At 45.1% G+C, this 19,794-nt stretch overlaps 1 protein-coding gene across 1 annotated transcript in view; it reads left to right on the plus strand.

Annotated features, from left to right (window-relative positions):
- The window catches only part of BPIFA2 (BPI fold containing family A member 2), a 30,536-nt gene extending 21,136 nt beyond the window's left edge, over window positions 1-9,400 (plus strand). The window contains exons 7-8 of the mRNA XM_012804085.1: window positions 8,302-8,406; window positions 9,247-9,400. Coding sequence (XP_012659539.1) covers window positions 8,302-8,406; window positions 9,247-9,400 — 259 coding nt within the window. The remainder of the gene's footprint in view (window positions 1-8,301; window positions 8,407-9,246) is intronic.
- The last annotated feature ends 10,394 nt before the right edge of the window (window positions 9,401-19,794 follow it).

Below are 19,794 nucleotides of genomic sequence, written 5' to 3' on the forward strand. Positions count from 1 at the left end.
CACGTAAAGTTTAAGACCATATTATCAAAGAAACCCCCTCCCCAAAGTCTGCTGGAATACTGATTGGGATCGTGCTGGATCCACACATAGACCAGTAGGGGGAAAACTAACAATTTAATAATATTGGGTCTTCTGATTCATGTATATGGCCTATCTCTCCCTTTATCCAGGTCATCTTTGATTTCTCTCGGCAATGTTATAAATTTTCAAAGCACAGGTCTTGCATATACTGTGAATAGTGAGCTCTTACTGAATACATCTGAAGGTCATACAGTCTGAAAAGCAAGTCCTCAGGATATCCACATGGAACCTTGATATTTAAAGTGTGATCCAGAGACCAAAAAAGCATTGGCATTAGCTGAAAACTTATTAAAAGTGCAGGAACTAAAAAAAAAAAAATGCAAAAGCTCAAACTCCACCCTACATCTATTGAATCAGAATTTGCATTCTGACAAGATTCCAGGTGTTCCCTTTGCACTTTAAAACATGAAGGGAGAGAAATACAGAGAAAATTCTTGGTTTGTATGTTGTGTAATTGGGATATTAAGATATGGTGTAAGGGTCTGCATAAGGAGACATGCTTTAGTTTTCTTTTTTAAGAAGTTAAAGTTGGGTGCTGATTTCCTTTCTGGATAGTTGCCCTGCTTATTGTCCTTGGAACTGACATTTTCAGTGCAAAGGGTGAAAAGGAAACCATTCTAAGTCATTCACTACAGCCCAAATCAGCAGTAACTTTGCCTTTGTCAGTGTCAAGTACACCTGAGACTACCCATGACCTTCAATATCCTCTTCCCTATCCCCCAATATTCTCTAAGCTGTAGAGACATTTGGTCTTTCAGTCTAGGAACCTGTTATTTATGTGCCCTTGTGTTTTCCAAGCCTAGTTCTTTGATACAATTTACCTCCCAGGACCAAAAAGGGCTAGTGTGACATCATCCAAATGCTTTTACTTTATAAATAATTTTCATGATTAATTTTTATTATGTTAAGGTTTTAGTTAACTCATTTTTTAAAGCATGATTGAAAAAATCTTTTTATTTCAACTGTGAAGTTAACAGAAATTTGTATTCCTTTACAGTCCTTTCTAAACTTTAAATGCATAAATAACACGCACATAATGACAAATACAATATGTGGATCGCTTTGTTTTCTAATTTTTTTTTTTTTTTTTTTTTTTTGAGACAGAGCCTCAAGCTATCGCCCTGGGTGAAGTGCAATGGCATCACAACTCACAGCAACCTCCAACTCCTGGGCTCAAGCGAGTCTCCTGCCTCCGCCTCCTAAGTAGCTGAGACTACAGGCGCCCACCACAGTGCCTGGCTATTTTTTGGTTGCAGCTGTCATTGTTGTTTGGCGGGCCCAGGCTGGATTTGAACCCGCCAGCTTAGATGTATATGGCTGGTGCCTTAGGCGCTTGAGCCACAGGACCCCAGCCTATTTCCTACTCTTTAAAGTGTGTCAATATTTGTCTCCCAGGAAAGGCCATTGCAAGGAGTCAGTGCCAGCACCCGGTAGCAGAGGCTCTCCTAGGCCCCTCCCCTTCTTCCGACTATTAGTCTGAAAATCTTCTAAGGGCATTGTCAGGACCAGGGAGGAAGAAGAAGAAACTTTAATTTGCAAGTCTAAAATTAACTTCCCTTTAGTGATATCAGGGCAAGAAGTTTTCAAAATGCTTGTTGAGTCCTCATAATAAGGGGGTTTTAGGAGGAGCAGGGTAAAATATACACAGCCAAAGGCCTCAGGAAAAGCCTAAGCCTCCTCTGAGCCTCAGTGTCCCATCTGTAAAATGGGTGTTGGGTGAGTAGGAATGAGTCTAGATGAGTCCTTTGGTCTCTCCCAAGCCACTTTTAGCTCCATAGAGAATCTCCCAAAGGGGCTCCAAAACTGACTCTGCTTACCTGGGATCCCCACAGGTATTACCACAAGCCATTGAAGGTCTTGGGTCTCTTTCTCACCCTTTGTGGGCTGCTCACTCTGTTGTCTGCTCAATATTTGAATATTTGACTCCTCTATGGGGCAAACTCCTAACATTAAAATGTTTTACTGCACATTTTAATTTCTTGGTTTTTAGTCCATTGATCTCTTTTTCATAGCATGCATGCCTCATAATCTTTTACTGGATGCCGAACATTATGGTGACAAATTGTAGGGGCTCTTCATGACATAATCTTCTCCCCAAAAGGAAGGAAGAAAGCAGAAAGATAGAGTATCAGCAGATCACTTTGATGCTGCTAAGACTTAGATTTATGTTTTCTTAGGACAGAATGATTTTGGTCTTGTTCTATGGGTAGACTTTATTCCCAGGGCACGGCCCTTCCCCTGGAGTGTAATCTTCTGGCTGCATAATGTCATAGCATTTTTGTAGAGATAGGATCTTGCTATGCTGCCCAGGCTGACCTTGAACTCCCTGGCTGAAACAATCCTCCCGCCTCAGTCTTCCAAATGGCTGAGATGACAAGCGTGTACCACAGCACTTGGCTAATCTTCTGGGTCTTAACTGAAAGCCCAAGGTATCAACCAAGGTCACTTTGCCTCCAACCGGGGTTTCTTTAATACTGCCCAGCAGAGGTGATAAAATCTCCGTTCAGCTTTTTGACTTGCAGCTGCTGTTTTCTGCTAGATGGACATGTTAAGAGTCTCACATTGCTTGAGGGAAATGTGCAGCCCCATTTCAAGGATCCTTCCCTACAGCACTTTCCTCTTTGGGATTTTGCCTTCAACTCCCATCAGTCTGAAAGTCCCAAGTTCCATTTTCTGTCTCTTCAGCCCAGGAAGATTGGCCCTGTATGCTTGGACTCTATTTCCCTAGAGGTATTTTGGAAAATGACCTCAGGCAAAAGGTGGGGGAGAATGTGAACCTCCCCTTGAATGATGCCCCTTTCTCAAGAATCATAGGCTTTCAGATTGTGCCTGTGCAGTTTCTCATCATCACCCTCAGTATTTTTATATATTTCCATCTCTTAAAGTTGACTTGACTTGGGAGGATTAGTCTGATGCAAGCTACTCGGTCACGATCAAACCAGAACTTAGCAGATGGAATTTGAACTTAGGTTTGATGAGGACTGTGTAACTACTCACTTGGGGCTCAGAGTCGGGTGGGAAGGTTCGACACAGACAATGCTTGTGTATTTATGAAAACAACTTCGAGATCAGTTATGCCCAGAAAATGCTTCATGGGACATAAGGTGACAGGTAAGCTGAGAAAAACACCTAAGGATGTTGACACCAGTGCTGTTTGAGATAAAAACATGAAGATGAAAATAACCAAAATGGCCCCAAAGAGGAGACTGATTAAATGAACATTGGTCAAACCATGTGTCAGAAAGTTGTACAGATAAGAAAGTAGAAGGATGGTTTGGCACCGGTAGCACAGTGGTTACGGTACCAGTCACATGCACTGAGGCTGGCGGGTTCGAACCCGGCCTAGGCCTGCTAAACAACAATGACAACTGCAACAAAAAAATAGCCAGCCCCTGTGGTGGGTGCCTATAGCCCCAGCTACTTGGGAAGCTGAAGCAAGAGAATCACTTAAGCCCAAGAGTTAGAGGTTGGTGTGAGCTGTGATGCCACAGCACTCTACCCAGGGCAGCATAGTGAAACTCTATCTCAAACAAAAAAAGACAGTAGAAAGATAGGCATAATATGTTTCTCCCCAAATAAGTGATTCTAGAGGAGCCTGGCAGGACAGTCCTGGTTTATCACGATGTTGCACAAAATTCATGTATATGTAAAGAAAAACTTCTGAAGGAAGAGACAACAGAAGTTATCTCTGTGAATTGATTTTTATTTACTTTGTTCTTTCTTTGTATATATCTTTATTTTCTCATTTTTCTACTTATCTAAAAGCAGGTCACCAAAATTAAAATGCTAGACCAAACAAGAACAGGGACCAGGGACGGGGAACTGGGCTGAAAGTCTTCCCTGAATCTCTCAAGTAGCTAAAGAGAGAACTAGTAACCACCAGCACGCCCCTGTTAGTCTTCGGTCCCCCTCGGGGCCATTTGCATCGCCACTTGCTTAAAGCCCCAGAATGTCACGCCAACATCTGCATGCATGTCCTTGACCCTCTGGGGTGTGTGAAGTGTGTGCCAAGGTCCTGAGACCAATCCCGGGCCCGGGAGTGCACCATCCACGCAGAGGGCTCCAGCCCAGGAGCGCTGCAAACTGTTCACATACTCCAGCCCTTGTCCCTCATCCTGGGCCCATCTGTCCATCTGCTGACACGCTCCTCACCACTCAGGAAAGCAAGTCCTTGGACTCTTCAGCTCCATAGCCATCACTTATGGCACTTATCACATGCAAGGGTGCCATGACATGTACTTAAGACAAAGCCAAGAGGGAGGTATGAGATGCTGCGTCCTCATTTTCCAGGTGAGGCGACCAAGGCATCTGTTACCCAAGTTCCCCAACAAGTAGGAGACAGAGCTGGGATTCCATCCCAGGCCTCTGCCCCTGAAGCCAGGCCCATCGCCACTGATGCTTCGCTGTCAAATGAGCATAGTGTGCCCTGCACAGCACTGTGTGGGGAAGCAACTTTCCCTAATCCCCATAGTCCCACTACCGGTAAGAGGCCGAGAGCGTCAGAGAATGTCCTTGTAACTGTTACGTGTGCTGTCTCTCACAGCATCTGAGGGCAGCCCTGCTGGGCAAGGATGTGTCCCTGTAGGAAAAGCCACATGTCTTCATCTTTTGGACATTCTCTTTTCTGCTCAATACTCTGAGGAAAAGCACATGTCCCTGCTCTCAGCCTCAGTGGGCCTATCTATAAGATGGCCACATGAGTGCTGTGGCCACCTCAGATCTAAACTCTAGGAAGATCTCCTAGGGAGTTTCCCCCAAACTGACCTTTTGCCCTAATCCCCCACAGGGAACTGATTTGAGATGCTGAAGGTCTCAGGCCTCCTGGTTCTCCTCTGTGGGCTGCATGCCTCATCCTCTGCTACGCTGCGTGACTACATTGAACAACCCTCACTGCTCCTTGATAGTAAGACCAGCTCCCCTTGGGTCTTGCCTTGAATCCTGCCTTGACCTCAGATTCTTTTCAAAGTCCAGACCCTGAGCCAGTGCCAGTTAAGTTCTTATTAGAATCATGCCCAGGACATAGTTAATGCCATTCATTCTTAGATCCTGCTCACCACTTCATTTAATCCTCATTTCCCAAGATTTTCCCCTTCCCTGTCACCGTGCCCTGCTTCCTCTATCCAAGGACCCAATCCTACAAGAACTGGCCCTGCCCAACTGGCCTAACTCCCCCTCTCCCACACCCCTGCTTCAGGCTCCTCAGCATGCGGGCGAACCCAGGCCTTAGCAGCCCCTGTTCCCTCTGCCCTGAACACTTGTCCCCTAACTGGCAACACACCTGCCTCCCTTCCTTTAAGTCTCTAAAATGTTGCCTTTTCAGAAAGACCTCCCGGCTCAGTGCCCATAGCTCAGTCAGTAGGGTGCCAGCTACATACACCGTAGCTGGCGGGTTCAAGCCTAGCCTGGGCCTTCTAAACAACAATGACAACCAAAAAAAAAAAAAAAAATAGCCAGGGCATTGTGGTGGGCACCTATAGACTCAGCTACTCGGGAGGCTGAGGCAAGAGAATCGCCTAAACCCAAGAGCTGGAGGTTGCTGTGAGCTCTGACACCATGGCACTCTACCGGCAACATAGTCTGTCTCAAAAAAAAGAAAGAAAGGAAAGAAAGAAACAAACAAACCTCCCCTCACATCCCTGCATTTTAAAGCAGCACCCCATCCAGTTCTCAGCTCCTGGTGCTCAGCTGAGCATCCCTATAAAGCCACCATGATTAAAGTACTGACATTTTTTCCTATACCACTTGAAAACTATCTTTTGCTCAGATATCTCTCCCACAGCACCCTAGAACTCCAGCCTCCCCATGAACTGAAATATGGGGAGCCAGGACCTGGCCGTAGAGAACTGGCTGAGGTCCTGCCTGATCAGTCAGTGTCTTGCTGAGACCAGCCCCTCCGCAGCACTTGTTTGCACCTGACTCTGCTTGGTTCTTTATTTGCTGTGTCATCATCTGTCCCCCTTGTCCCCACCAGCACACCAAATCCAGAGGGCAGGGTGTCCAGTCTGTTCTCGCTGGGCAGCCCAGCCCCTGGCATGGCACTGGCACACAGTAGGCCCTGGGAAATACCAGCTGGATGTGGTGTCTGCAATGTGCCCAGCACCCCGCAGGCCAGAGAGAATAGATGAACAGCAAGTGTGCACCATGGGCTTGAAGGACAAGCTTGCATCTGAGAATCTTTGGCATCTGAATGTCATTTTTTTTTCAGATATTAAAGAATTCCTCGAGAGTAATATTCTTCCCTTGCTACCAAATGACCTCCAGGAATCACTGAAGAATGCCCTCCACTATGAGTCAGGCCTGGGTGACCTCGTTAGGTGAGTGGTCCTGGCTTTTGTTGGTTTGGCAGAGCTCTCCCCACATCCTGACTTTGCAGAGGCCTTTCTTTCAGCAAAGAGCCCTTCCGGCTCTGATGGCCTGAGATTCTCTGGCCGGGAGAAATTCCCACCGGGGGCAAAGGCAGGAACTGGGGGGGTGTTGAAGACAGAGACGCACACAGGAATTCAGTCCTGTCTGGGAAGAGGATGTCTGCTCCCCTCTTTGAACCCCAAGGTATGCCCCTCTCCAGTGTGGAATAACTACATCTACCCTGCAGGGCTGTTGTGAGCCTTCAATAAAATAACACGGGTAAAATCCTTTCCCAGCTCCCTGTCCTCAAAAAGCCCCCAAGCGAAGGTAACAAAACAGCGACAATGACAACAATAACCTAATAAGCATAGTTGTAAATGATACTGTACTTTGAGGTTAGACCGGACCACCAGAGTGTGGAAGTCCCAGGCCCCTTGTCTCACAGCATCTTAAATTTAATACATCCAAAATTCACCAACTGATTTCCACCTCCATCCCCATCCCCATCTTGGCTAAGGGCAGCTCCTCTCAGCCAGTTGCTCTGGCCTGAAATCTTGACATCCTCCTTGGCTCTCTGCCTCTCTCATACCCCCACCCAGCCTGTCAGCAAACCCTGTCAGCCAGCCTTCAAAACACACCCAAGCGTCGGACTATTTTCTCCACTTCCTCTGGCAAGAGCTACCATCATCTCACCTCTTGACTTACTGTCCCAGAGCCCCCACCTCCACCTCCTCTATTCTGTTCTACCCTTATCCAGAGGGGTCTTTCTAAGAAATGGCGCAGACCCTGTGACTCCCTTGCCCAAACCCTCTAGGCCCTTCTCATTGCTCTCAGAACCAAACCCAAAGTCCTTGCCACTGGCCCACCAGGCTCCATGCACTCTGGCCCTGGCCATCTCCCTCACCCTGTTTCCTACGGTTCTCCCCTACTTGCTCCCCACCAACCACGTGAAGCCTGCTCCTCAAACACACCCACCACATTTCAACCTCACGGCTTTTACACTTGCTCTAACCTCTGCCTGGCCCTTCTTCCCCCGACCACCTGCATGACTCATACTCTCACTCCAGTTATGACTCTGCCAAACTGTCCATTCCTCTGAAAAACTTTCTCTGACTACCTCACCCTGTCTAAAATTCTACTCTTCTCTTTCTCTTTTTTTTTTTTTTTAAGACAAAGTCTCACTATGCTGCCCATAGTAGGGTGCCAGGCATCACAGCTCATAGCAACCTCAAACTCTTGGGCTTAAGCAATTCTCTTGCCTCGGCCTCCCAAATAGCTGGGACTACAGGTGCCTGCCACAATGCCCGGCTATTTTTTGGCTGCAGTTGCCATTGTTGTTTAGCAGGCCTGGGCCAGGCTTAAACCCACCAGCTTCATGTGGCTGGTGCCCTACTCAGTGAGCTACAGGCGCCGAACCTAAAATTCTACTGTTCTCAATGTCACCTTCCATCCCCTGATCCTGTAGGACCTTTTCCTCACAGTGCCTGTCACCTGTCCTATATGGATTCATTTACTGGATTTATTCTTTTACACACACACACATACACATATATATACTTTCCCCAAGCATCCACCATACGTGGCTTTCAGTCCTTTATGTATCCATTTATTCACTCATTGATTTCTGCCTGTTTGGTGCTGAGCAAACTGTTGAACATGATCATCCTGAGACACATTGAGGCAAGAGCTTCTTTTTGCTCAGGGCTGTATTCCCAGTGCTTGTAATCCACAGCAGTAAGTTACGTGGCTGCTGAATGAGTGACGATCTTTGCCTACATTTAACTTCTGCTCTGCAAGAGACCTGCCTTTGCAAAAAGCGAGGTCCACCTGCCGCAGGGCCCACAACCTTCCCCTGCTGTGCCCTTTCTTCCCCAGAGTGAAGATCCATAATCTTCAACTGCTCAAAGTGTCCATGAAGGTCACCCAATCCGGAGGGGAGGGAGAGCTGCGCGTACCCCTGGCATTTGGTTTGACTGTGAAGTAAGTAACAGCGGGCTCCATCTGTTTTTGCACAGGTGCACAGGGGTGTGGGAAGCAGCCACAACCAAAGGAAGGAGCCACAGACTCGTGTGATCAGGGCGCCACATTCACCCTCTCTGGGCCTGGGTCCCCCACGTGGAGAATTAAGGGCCTGCAGAATACTTGACTGGTTCAAATCTGGGCCCCTCGGAGGGGAACAAGCGAGTTAGGCAGGTTCCTCTCCTGCTCCGTTCAGACGCTCTCACCTTCATTGGTGTAGACTCCTGAGCCCACCCAGCTCTGAGGGAATATGGCTAAAGACAAGAACACAGAATCAGACATGGACCTCAGCATCCCCTGGGTTTCCTGACACCATTGCCTAGGGGCCATCCTGGGGGCTGGGGCTGGCCTGCCCAGTGTGTTTGCAGAGGATGGGACTCTCCAGTCCCTGCAGCCTTTACCTCTCCCTGTGAAACTAGCTGAGGTCCACTTCACTCATTCCGGTTTCAAGCCCAGCCCTCATGGCAATGGAGTTTGAGACCTCTAAAAGAGGACTTTCCATGGTCCGAGGCACTTCCTCAGTTTCGACAGGCTGCTGTACTTAGAACCAGCATTTTCCTCTGTGACAGTTCCCAGAGCCAGGGGTAGCGGATCTCCGTCACATACCCCAAATGCTGGCTGGACTTGGAGAAAGTCCCTTTGATTCTCTAGTCCTCAATCACTCCTTTTGAAAACAAACAAGGAAATAACCTTTACCAGGAGTTTTGGAAGGTTCTATTCAAACCTGCAGAAGCTCACTCAAAAAACCAATGGGCTAGAACCAGGCCCTCTCCTACCGGCTTTCACACTTTCTCCCCACAGCCCCCCACTCTTGAAGCCTTTCACAGCTGATGTGCAAGGAGACCTGGGACTCCAGGTTCGTGTGGAGATGAATCCCGATGGCAGCCACCGATTTGTTCTCGGAAACTGCAGGACCTCACCTCAGTCCATACGGATCCAATTTAGAGAATCGTGAGTTCTTGATCTGGCTGGTTGCTGTGAAGCCGCCAGTGATGTTCACCTCAAAGATGTCAGCAGCAAACCAGCACCCCCCAAAATAGTTCTTTTGTATGTATGGAGGTGTGTGTGGTAAATAGGACTTCACACGCCTTTAATATTTTATTTATTATAAAAGTCGTATCGTTGGTCACATGAAAAGATGTTCACCAAATAACACGGAGGGGAAATAAGGGTGGATTTCCCAGCCCTGTGTTGACATTTAGGTTATTTCTAAATTTTTTGCTTTCATAAATAATCCTGAACATTTTGGGATAGGAAGTTTTTCCAAAAATTGTGAATTATAATTATAATAATTATTATTTCCTTATGATAGATTTCTAAGATTATACCAAAAGTATAAACAATTCTATAAGTTTAATGGATAAACTAAGTTCTTTTTTAAAAAATTTATCAATAGTTTATTTATCACTCATATTCATAGCCCAGGAACACAGGTCAGTGACAAATGTCTATGTAAATCAGCCCAAAGAAATTCTTTATGTTTCAAAATTATTTTACCCTCTGAAATATATCAGCCTTCCTCATCTCCTCAAAATCTTTCATAGAATTATAATTTCTGTAGAAATCTGCATATGCCTTCTTTCTTGGTTCGGCCACAGCAAACTTATAGAAAGCTGCAACCCCCAGGGATACAACAAATGCTCCAACAATATGAATCCGCAGGCACCTGGCCAAGAGGCCACGCATCTGAGGTTTGGCCAAAGCACAGAAAGCCATGGTAGTTACTGTCCTTGATGGATTGCCAATCCCAACACATCCTTCCCGACTCCATAAACTAAGTTCTAAGATAAACTAGTTCTACAGCATTGCTAATTCACTTCCCAAACACCTTAGTAATAAATCCCAACCAACGGACATGGCTCTAGCTGGCACTGGTGAGTTTTGCTCTATATCAAATCAATACCAAGTATTTTCATTTTCACATCTTGTCCCTTTGACAAGTTGAAAACCCCAGGGACGCTATGATTTTTATTCCTTTGACTACCAGTAGAAAGCATTCCACTATTTGCTTATTAATCGCTGACATTTCTTTTCTAGAGGAACTGTCTTCAAGCATTTTGTCCTTTTGCTAATCAGAGTTTTGGAGTTTTCTTCTAAGTTTATGATCTCTTTTAAAACATCTTTTTCTTTGATATTTTAAAAAAATCGAGCCAGATGCAATGGTTGTCACTAAGCCATTTTATGCCCTGTCTTTTTTGCTGTTTGTTTATTTCTCTGTTGCCCTGGGTAGAGTGCTGTAGTGTCATAGCTCACAGCAACCTCAAACTCTTGGGCTAAAGTGGCCCTCTTGCCTCAACCTCCCGAGTAGCTGGGACAACAGTCACCCATCATAATGCCCAGCTAATTTTTTTATTTTTATAGAAACAGGGTCTTGTTTTTGCTCAGGATGATCTTGAACTCCTGAGTTCAGGGATTCCACCCACCTCAGCCTCCTAGAGTGCTGGGATCACAAGTGTGAGCTACAGTGCCCAGCCCACAAATTCTTTATTTTGATTCATCGCAGCTACTCAATGTTTTTTAGAACGATCTGTGTGTGGAATTCTTTCTGACCCATGACCTCTGGTCATGTCCTCCAGACATGCTCAAACATAAGTGAAAACCAGACCAGATACAGCAACATTGATTCACAGCCCATCTCCCCCTCTGAAAACTGCAAATACTCACTCTTTCATGTCTTTTGATTTATTGAAGAACAAAAATCCCTCCTTTGTGGAGAATCTGAGACCTCAGTCTAGAACAGTGGTTCTCAACCTGTGGTCGTGACTCCTTTCAGGGGAGTTTGTAATAATAAAAATACATCTTGCACATCAGATATTTATATTACGATTCATAACAGTAGCAAAATTACAGTTACGAAGTAGCAACGAAAATAATTTTATGGTTGGGGGTCACCACAACATGAGGGACTGTATTAAAGGGTCGTGGCAACCTAGGAAGGTTGAAAACCACTGGTCTAAAAGCAGTAGATCACAGCTGATTTCCAGGCAATGACATAAACCCTTTGCCTAAGAATAAGACAGGTTCACCCACACCTGGAAAGGTTAGAAACTCTAAGTCAAGAACAGGGTGTAAAGACACCCTGACTCTGCTACTTCCTGCTCCTCTCTCATCTCCCCCAGCTGATGAAGGACCTTATGCTATTCCTTCTACACAGACCCAGGCCATCTGGCAGAGGAGATAAGTGCTACTGTAGCATCAGATATTCACAGAAATGGGAGAGTGTGCAGGAAGGAGAGACTCAGAGTTGGCTAGAATGGTCAGGAAGAGTTTTCTATTGGAAACCAATTGGCTTGGCTTAATAGGATGGTTGAATTGGAATGCGAAATAGTCACAGAGAAGATAATACAGGTAACACTGATGCAGGCCAGACGATTTAAATGGAAAGATTAATTTTAAGGAGCCATAGAGGATAGGCTGGAGCAGTCAGGCAAGGCTGGGTCATGGGATACGATGGATGAGGAGTAAACTTGGAGCAATTCAGGGCCATGGAGCAAAGAAGTGGTGTGAAAAGAGAGTTTGGGAGATTAAATCTGTTTCTGTACATTTTCCTCATTTTTCACTTAGAACCCAGCCGATAACAAATTTTTTTCTGGGAAACATAGAGAAAGTCTTGAAAACTGTCATAGCCAACAATTTTGGAGAAAAAGTAAGTATGCAAACCCTGGTTACTTCAGTTTTGTTTTGGTTTGGTTTGGTTTTCATTCTGTTGCTCAAGCTAAAGTGCTGTGGCATCAGCCCAACTCACAGCAACCTCAAATTCCTGGGTTCAAGCCTCACCCTCCCTAGTAGCTAGGACTACAGGTATGCACCACCACCCCTAGCTAATTTTTCTATTTTTATTAGAGACAGGGTCTTACTCTTGTTCAGGCTGGTCTCAAACTCCTGAGCTCAAGCCATCCACCTGCCTCAGCCTCCCAGAGTGCTAAGATTACAGGTGTGAGCCATCACACCAGCTGGTTCCTTTAGTTTTTGAGTTGAGACCCAGAACATGACATGGCTCTTCTTAATGAAGTGGGAGGTAATCTCCCAAGGAGGAGAGTTAGGGAATGATGGAGTGGCTTTTATTAAGCTCCCATCCCGCAATCAGGCACTGGTGAAGTGTTTCACAGACATTATTTAATTCTCCAAGTCAAAATCAGCATCCACGTGACTGGAGTTGAATTGACAAGCTTCTGCAAGGCTCAGTTTCCTTATCAGTAAAACGACTATAAGTAACCCTAAAATTAATGGTAACACTCATTAAGCATGCATGCGCTGGGCCAATTATCTGGAATGATATCACCTCATCCTTTAAACAATCCCATACTCGGGGTAACAATATTATCTACATTTTCCAAATTTAAGAAAAGTTCCCAGAGAGGGCCAATGACTTACCCGAGTTATTCAGCTGCCAACTGGCTGAGCTGACAAGTGACCCCAGGACAGTCTGTCCCCAAAACCCATGGTCTTGAACTCCTGAGCTCAGGTTGACTCAGGAGAATTACCTTTAGGCTTTCTCAGCAGGCTGAGCCTTCCTCCTAACATTGCTTCTGTTCTTGTCTTTCAGCTGTGTCCTCTCATTAGAATGACACTGCTTAACATGGACCCTAGTGTAGCTTATGCGCTCATGAGTAAGTACTAAAAGTGGGTAGGGAGGGACAGAAACATCTGGGAAGAAGCTCAAGACGCCCCCCTCAACCTTTTCATTTCATCTGCCCTTACCTCACTCAGACACTTCTCTTAGACCCCAAATCTCTCCTTTGCTGAGGTAGAATGGTTCTTAATAATAACAACCTTAATAAACTCAGCTGCTGTTCCTTGAGGGAGTCCAGTGTGCCGAGGCCAGAGGGAAGCCCTGTGCCTGCACCGGCTATTGAATGAAACCCCATCGCTAGCTAAGGATGCTGGTTTCAATTCTACTCTGGTCCCGAGAGCTTAGAGAAGCTGAAATACGAACGGAGGCTTCTCTGGAAAGAATATCTGACAACTGCTCCTATACTCTCCTCTTAAATAGTATGGTCTGGCCTGGTGGGCAGGAAATGGACCAGGTTTCAGCCCAGATAAAGACTTCCTCCTTGCAGTGTCTCTACCTCAAGCACCCACAGTTGCCATTTTTGCTAGAACTCAAAGCAACAAATACAAGTTTGAATCTTGGCAGCTTAGGCCCCCAGCGGCAAACTGAAAACCAAAAGAACCGCTGGGTTGAAAGGTCTACCCTTCACTCACTGAGTGTTCGCTAGCCTGCCAAGTCGGAGGTGCTGGAGGTTCTAAAGTTCCCTTAAGCAGCTCTTTCAGCAACCAATTTTCACACACCTTCATTGGGAGGGAGCTCATTCCTTGTGAGGGAGGGAGCTGGAGGCAATTGATCTGGATGGGCCTTAGACCTCCCAAATGGGTGACCCAGCTCAGCCAACAATTTCACTCTGCTATTGGGCCACCATTTTGGAGAGATGGCCAGGGGAAAATGGGGACTCTGGCTTCCATAATGCCAGCCTCCCCCACTGTCTCATTCCCATGTATGAGCTCCTAAGTGATCAGCTGAGGAGGAGGTGGTTGTTCCCCAATCTACAGAAACCACGGACCGGGAAATTTAAGTGATTTGTCCCAAATTACTCAGCAAGAAATAATAACAATAAGAGCTAACTATTTGCAAAGTGCCTCACTACATGCCAAGTACTTTGAAGACTTCACATATATCAGCTTGATCAGTGCACACAATAACTCTATGGGGTAGGTATTAACACTAGCTGTGTTTTACAGATGAGGAAATGTAGGCAAAGGGATATCAAAATGTTTGTCCATACTTCCATGGAAGAGAGTGGCAGAGCCAGAATGAACCCACATCACCCAGCTACACAGCCCACGCTAGTAGTCACTGCACTGCTTCGATAAAGAATTTTCAGTGAGCTTCAAGCCTCAGCCTTCCATCTCCAAACTTTTGGCTTATCCCCTAACCCCACTCTCCTCCCGGCTGGAGCAGGAGAACTCCTCTGGCCTCTCTGAGCCTCCTCCACCCCTGCTATCTGAGGCATCTGTTTTGCATTCTAGGTGGGCTACTGCAGGAGAACAAGTACCAAGTCACCATCTAAATATCTCCAAAGAGAAGGAGCTACGTTTGGACCAATCTGGTGAGAGACCAGAATATATTTTCCTTCCTTAGTGATTGACTTTACCCTTTAGGGGAATCATAAGTGTGTCGTTCATATCCAAAAAAATTTTAGTTATGAAGGAATAGTATCTGCTATACACGAGACACTATTCTAAATGCTGGGAATACAACAATGAAGACAGATGAGGACTCTGATCTCTGGGAGCTTGTATTCGAGTTGGGAATTTTTTTTTTTTTTGAGACGGAGCCTCAAGCTATCCCCCTGGGTAGAGTGCCATGACATCACAGCTCACAGCAACCTCCAACTCCTGGGCTCAAGCGAGTCTCCTGCCTCAGCCTCCCAAGTAGCTGGGACCACAGGCGCCCGCCACAACGCCTGGCCATTCTTTGGTTGCAGCCATCATTGTTGTTTGGTGGGCCCAGGCTGGGGATTTGAACCCGCCACCTTAGGTGTATGTGGCTGGCGCCTTAGCCGCTTGAGCCACAGGCGCCGAGCCCGAGTTGGGAATATTAACAGTGAACAAAGAAACAGCTACACAATCAACTAAATTCCAGAGGACGATGGATATTATAATAAAAACACATCCGGAGGCTGTAAGGAAGAGTAACTAAGGCAAGGACAGAAAGGAAGGCATCAAATTAATATAGTCAGACAGAAAGCTGTTTTAGGAAGAGACATGTTGACTGAGCACTGAACAATAAGGTAGAAGAAGTTGTGCCAGACCAGGAGAAAAGTGCCATAAGCAAGAATATGAGCATGTGCAAAGTCCCTGAGGCAGGAGAGTTCTTTCTGAATCAAAGAATGGAGGTCAGCACATCTGGAGTATGGAGGGAGCTAAGTTATAGGCAATATCTTTACAAGAGTAATATTTGGCAGAGAAAAGGAAAGGTGTTTCTGTAAAATGGAGATGTCACTGTTCATTTGTTTATTGTGTATTTTGGGGGGGGTTGTTTTGTTTTGTTTTGTTTGAGACAAAGTCTCACTTTGTTGCCCTCAGTAGAGTGCTGTGGTGTCATAGTTCACAACAACCTCCAACTCTTGGGCTCAAGCGATTCTCTTGCCTCTGCCTCCCAAGTAACTTGGGACTACAGGCACCTGCCACAAGCCTGGCTATTTTTTTAGAGACGAGGTCTTGCTCTGGTTCAGACTGTTCTTGAGCCTGTGAGCTCAGGCAATCCACCCACCTCGGCCTCCCAGAGTGCTAGGATTACAGGTGTGAACCACTGCGCCCAGACTTATTGTGTATTTATGTGTAACCATTCTTCTTGGGAGTTACCATCTCAAGTCTTTCAAAAAAGGCACATCTGCCATGCCTTCCCTGCTTTATTTTTCTTTATAACACTCAATATTATCTGACTTCCTTGCTATATTAATAGTTTCTTTTCTGTCTCCCTCACTAGAACGTAGACTTCATGAAGTCAAGGACTTTACGCTATTCTGTGTATTATCCCAAGTGCCAAGATTCCAAAGATGAATCATACATGGCTCCCAACCTCAAGAGCCCCCCAGTCAGGGATAAAACAAATAAATAGGCAATTTTGTGCACAGCAAGGTGCTCTGGTTGAGGTTCCAAGGAAGTAGAGAGACAAGACCCAGAAAAGGACTTCTAGGAATCTACACAGGGGAGGCAGGATTTAAACTGGGTATTAAAGAATGACTAAGAGGTTCTTTGTGGGGAAAGACATTTTGAGCAGAGGATGCAGCATGTTCAAATACATGGGAGTAGGAAAGGATCAGGTGCTCTGGACAAGGGGGAGACACTCTGAGTGACAGGTCATGGAAGTCACAGGGAATGGAGGTATCCACCAAGGAGTAAGGGTAAGTTTGTAGTGGGCTGTACACACCCTATCCAAGGATCAGGGCACATTAATGAATTGAGATGCTAAGAAGAAGATATAGTCCATGACAGGGGACCTAAGAATTGAGTGTCCTATGTTATAATTAAGTCTATATCCTTGGTTGATTACCTTAGCTATGTAATACTTTATACCAATGCCGTCCAATAGAATATAAGATGAAAAATGCATAAAATTTTAAATTTTTTGGCAAAGACTTTTTAAAAGGAAAAATAAACAGATAATACTGATTTTAGTCATTATTTTATTCACCTAGTATGGCCAAAACCTTATCACTTTGACATGTAATCAACATAAGAGCTATTAATAAAATATTTTACATTATGCTTTTGTATCAAGTCTTTGATCTGGTGTATATTTTATGCATATAGCACATTTCAATTTGGCCTAGCTGCATTTCAAATACTATTATTCGCATGCAACTAGTGGCTACATATGGACAGTGCAGCTTTAACCAAGCTAATTTGCTGCCAGTTGCAAGACATTGAAAGGCATAGAGCACCTCATTTTGTCCCTACCAATACATCTAGGCTTCCACATATCATAGAAGTCCCAAATGTGTGGCCTTCATATCATATTCAGCCCACAGACATATTTGTTTCAGACTAGACCATGTTTTACAAATGTGAATAAGCCACCAACATTAAAAGTTAAGAAATAAGTCTTTTGATCAAAGAGGTCATCCATTAATATTTTGCATCCTTCTGTCCTGAAGTAGGCCATGGTGGAGAGGGAGGTTCATCTTAACTGATCAGAAGGAATCCAGAGAAACAGGGAGAATACATTGTGCAGAGACAGACAGTGGATGGGTGACTGGACAGGAATATGTTTCAGCACCATGGACAGTGGACAGCAGTACCAATGTGAAGGGGACAGGGAGGAGGGGGAAAGGCTGTCAGAACTGGGTAACCGACTGCTTAGAAAGAGTATGAAGTTGACTAATACCTGCACTGTTTCACACAGAATCCTAATCTCCTTCCCGGAACATCTACGCTCCAGCCACCTGCATAGATCATGTTGATTACTCAGCTGCAGCTTGGACTTGTGTTACCCACCCTGGACCCAAAGATCCCCGAGCTCTCTGGGTATGGAGGCCATTTTCCCTGGGAATCTTCATGAGAATCTATGTGCTGATTCCCTGTCACCTTCCCACAATAAATTTTCTTGCAGCTCTGAACTTCAGACTCTCCAGCCTCCACAGTGTCATGGGGGTCGGGGGGACAATAACCGGAAATGGTGGTGGGTCTGATCATAACAATGAATGTCTGAAAGGTAAGAGAGAGTGCCTGGGTTAATTCATCCTTTATCCCAGAAATACCTGAACACTCTGGCACAGAGTTTCCCAAAGGAGAATAAACAAGGCTTCCTGTCTTGTCTGAGTGCTTCCTGAACTGATTCTGTGACTTGAGTAGCTCCATTATTTTGATCACAGTACCCTGTACAGTGAGGGTGCTATCTCACCCTCTAAGTGCCCTCAGGCAAGAATAGTCTACAAAGTTGTGGTTTATGGGAGAAATTTTATTTTAGGCCTGGTAACCCTTGTTTTCTTCCCTGTATCACCAAACTGATCAAAAGACACACTGCTATTCACTGCCTCGCCTTCCTCACCTTCACCCACTGTGTAGTTTTGTGTAATCTGGCTTCTTCCTCCAACTCCTCATAATAACTTGCTCTAGATCAGACACAATCTCCTTAATGTCCAACACCAATGAAGCTTATTCAGTCTCCATGTCCCTCAAGCCACAATGGGCACCTTAGATGACTACTCCAAATTACTCCCCACCCACTCCTCCTCCCCTTTTTCTTCCTCATCATTATCTTTTTAAAAGTTTTGATTCATTCCCAGCACTCTTCCATGCACTTTACATACATTACATCACTTACTCTTTTAAATAAACTGGTAGTTAGTAAGCTTTTTTTTTTTTTGAGACAAAGTCTCACTTTGTGGCTCTCAATAGAGGCCCATCATGTCATAGCTCACAGCCACCTCAAACTCTTGGGCTCAAGCAATTCTCTTGTCTCAGCCTCCTGAGTAGCTGAGACCACAGGTGCCTGCCACAATGCCTGGCTATTTTTGGAGACAAGGTCTTGCTCTTGCTCAGCCTGGTCTTGAACTTGTGAGCTCAAGTGATCTGCCCACCTCAGCCTCCCAGAGTGCTAGAATTACAGGTGTAAGCCACCACACCAGGCCCCAATTATTAAGCTTTTGTCTCTTAGCTCCTAGTTTAATCTTTCTGTACTCTGTTTAGTAATTCCGGGTTTGGGATACTGTAAACCATGTGACTTCTTCGCTGGTTTGCTCCTTGTTAGGGTCTGGCAGTAGAGGTCGCAAGGCCAAAGGAGGACTAAAAAAAGCTTCTTATTTACTTCTGTTCCTCCAAGCATCACTCAGCAATGGTTCTTCACCTAATCAGGGAAAGCTGGTATGTGTTTATAGGTTGTTTTCTTTTTAATTCTCCCCAAACCCACCTTATCATGCCCCTTTAGAATATTGCACCAGCCAACAGGAGCTCAAACATCTGGTCCTCAAACATCTGGTCTCTGGTTCCATGCGGATCCTTCTCCAAGACCTTGAGGTACCAAAATCATCTGGGTGGTGTCTCCCCCTCAGAAAGCTGAGCCCAATTTTCCCATTTCATTCCCTAAAATCTTTCAGGGTCTTACAGCCCCAAAGTCTTCTCTTTGTTGGCCAGTACTTCATCCAGCCACTGTCTGAGATAACTTCAATCTTTCAATGTAATTTAATCATTTACTTATACTAATTTGTTCATTAAAGTAAATGTGTGGTTTCTATTTTCTTTTACAGACTCTGATTGATATCATATTTTGTCCCAAGCTTGATTCCAAGAATCAAACCCTCAAAAGTGATAGTGATTCATGGAATGCAGGGGCATCACAACTAATTAAATTAGCCCCTGCGAATGAATCATGATAAAGGACTTTCTGAAGCCATTGTTTTTAAAAACCTGGTGGCTGTTGCACTTAACCTTATGCCATTCATGTCTGCAAGGACTATGGGAGGGGCTGGCTAATTCCAAGTGGACTGAAATACTTGCAAAATAAAGCACAAGTGTGCATGGCACCAACACAATCAGAGTGTTTCTATGGTAATACTAAAAGAATCATTGTAACTAATTTATAGCTATCATAGGAAAACTATAACCCAATTTTAGCCCAAGAATATGGGGAAAGGGAGGGGAGGGGAGAGGGGAGGATGGGTGGAGGGAGGGTGATTGGTGGGATCACACCTATGAATTATCCTATAAGGGTACATGTGAATCTTACTAAATGTAGAATATAAATGTCTTAACACAACAACTAAGAAAATGACATGGAGGCTATGTTAACCATTTGGACGAAAGTATTTCAGATTGTATACAGAAACAACTGCACTAATCCCATGA

Source organism: Otolemur garnettii, unplaced genomic scaffold, assembly GCF_000181295.1.
Source record: "Otolemur garnettii isolate 467f Iridium unplaced genomic scaffold, OtoGar3 scaffold00025, whole genome shotgun sequence".
Taxonomy (NCBI): domain Eukaryota; kingdom Metazoa; phylum Chordata; class Mammalia; order Primates; family Galagidae; genus Otolemur; species Otolemur garnettii.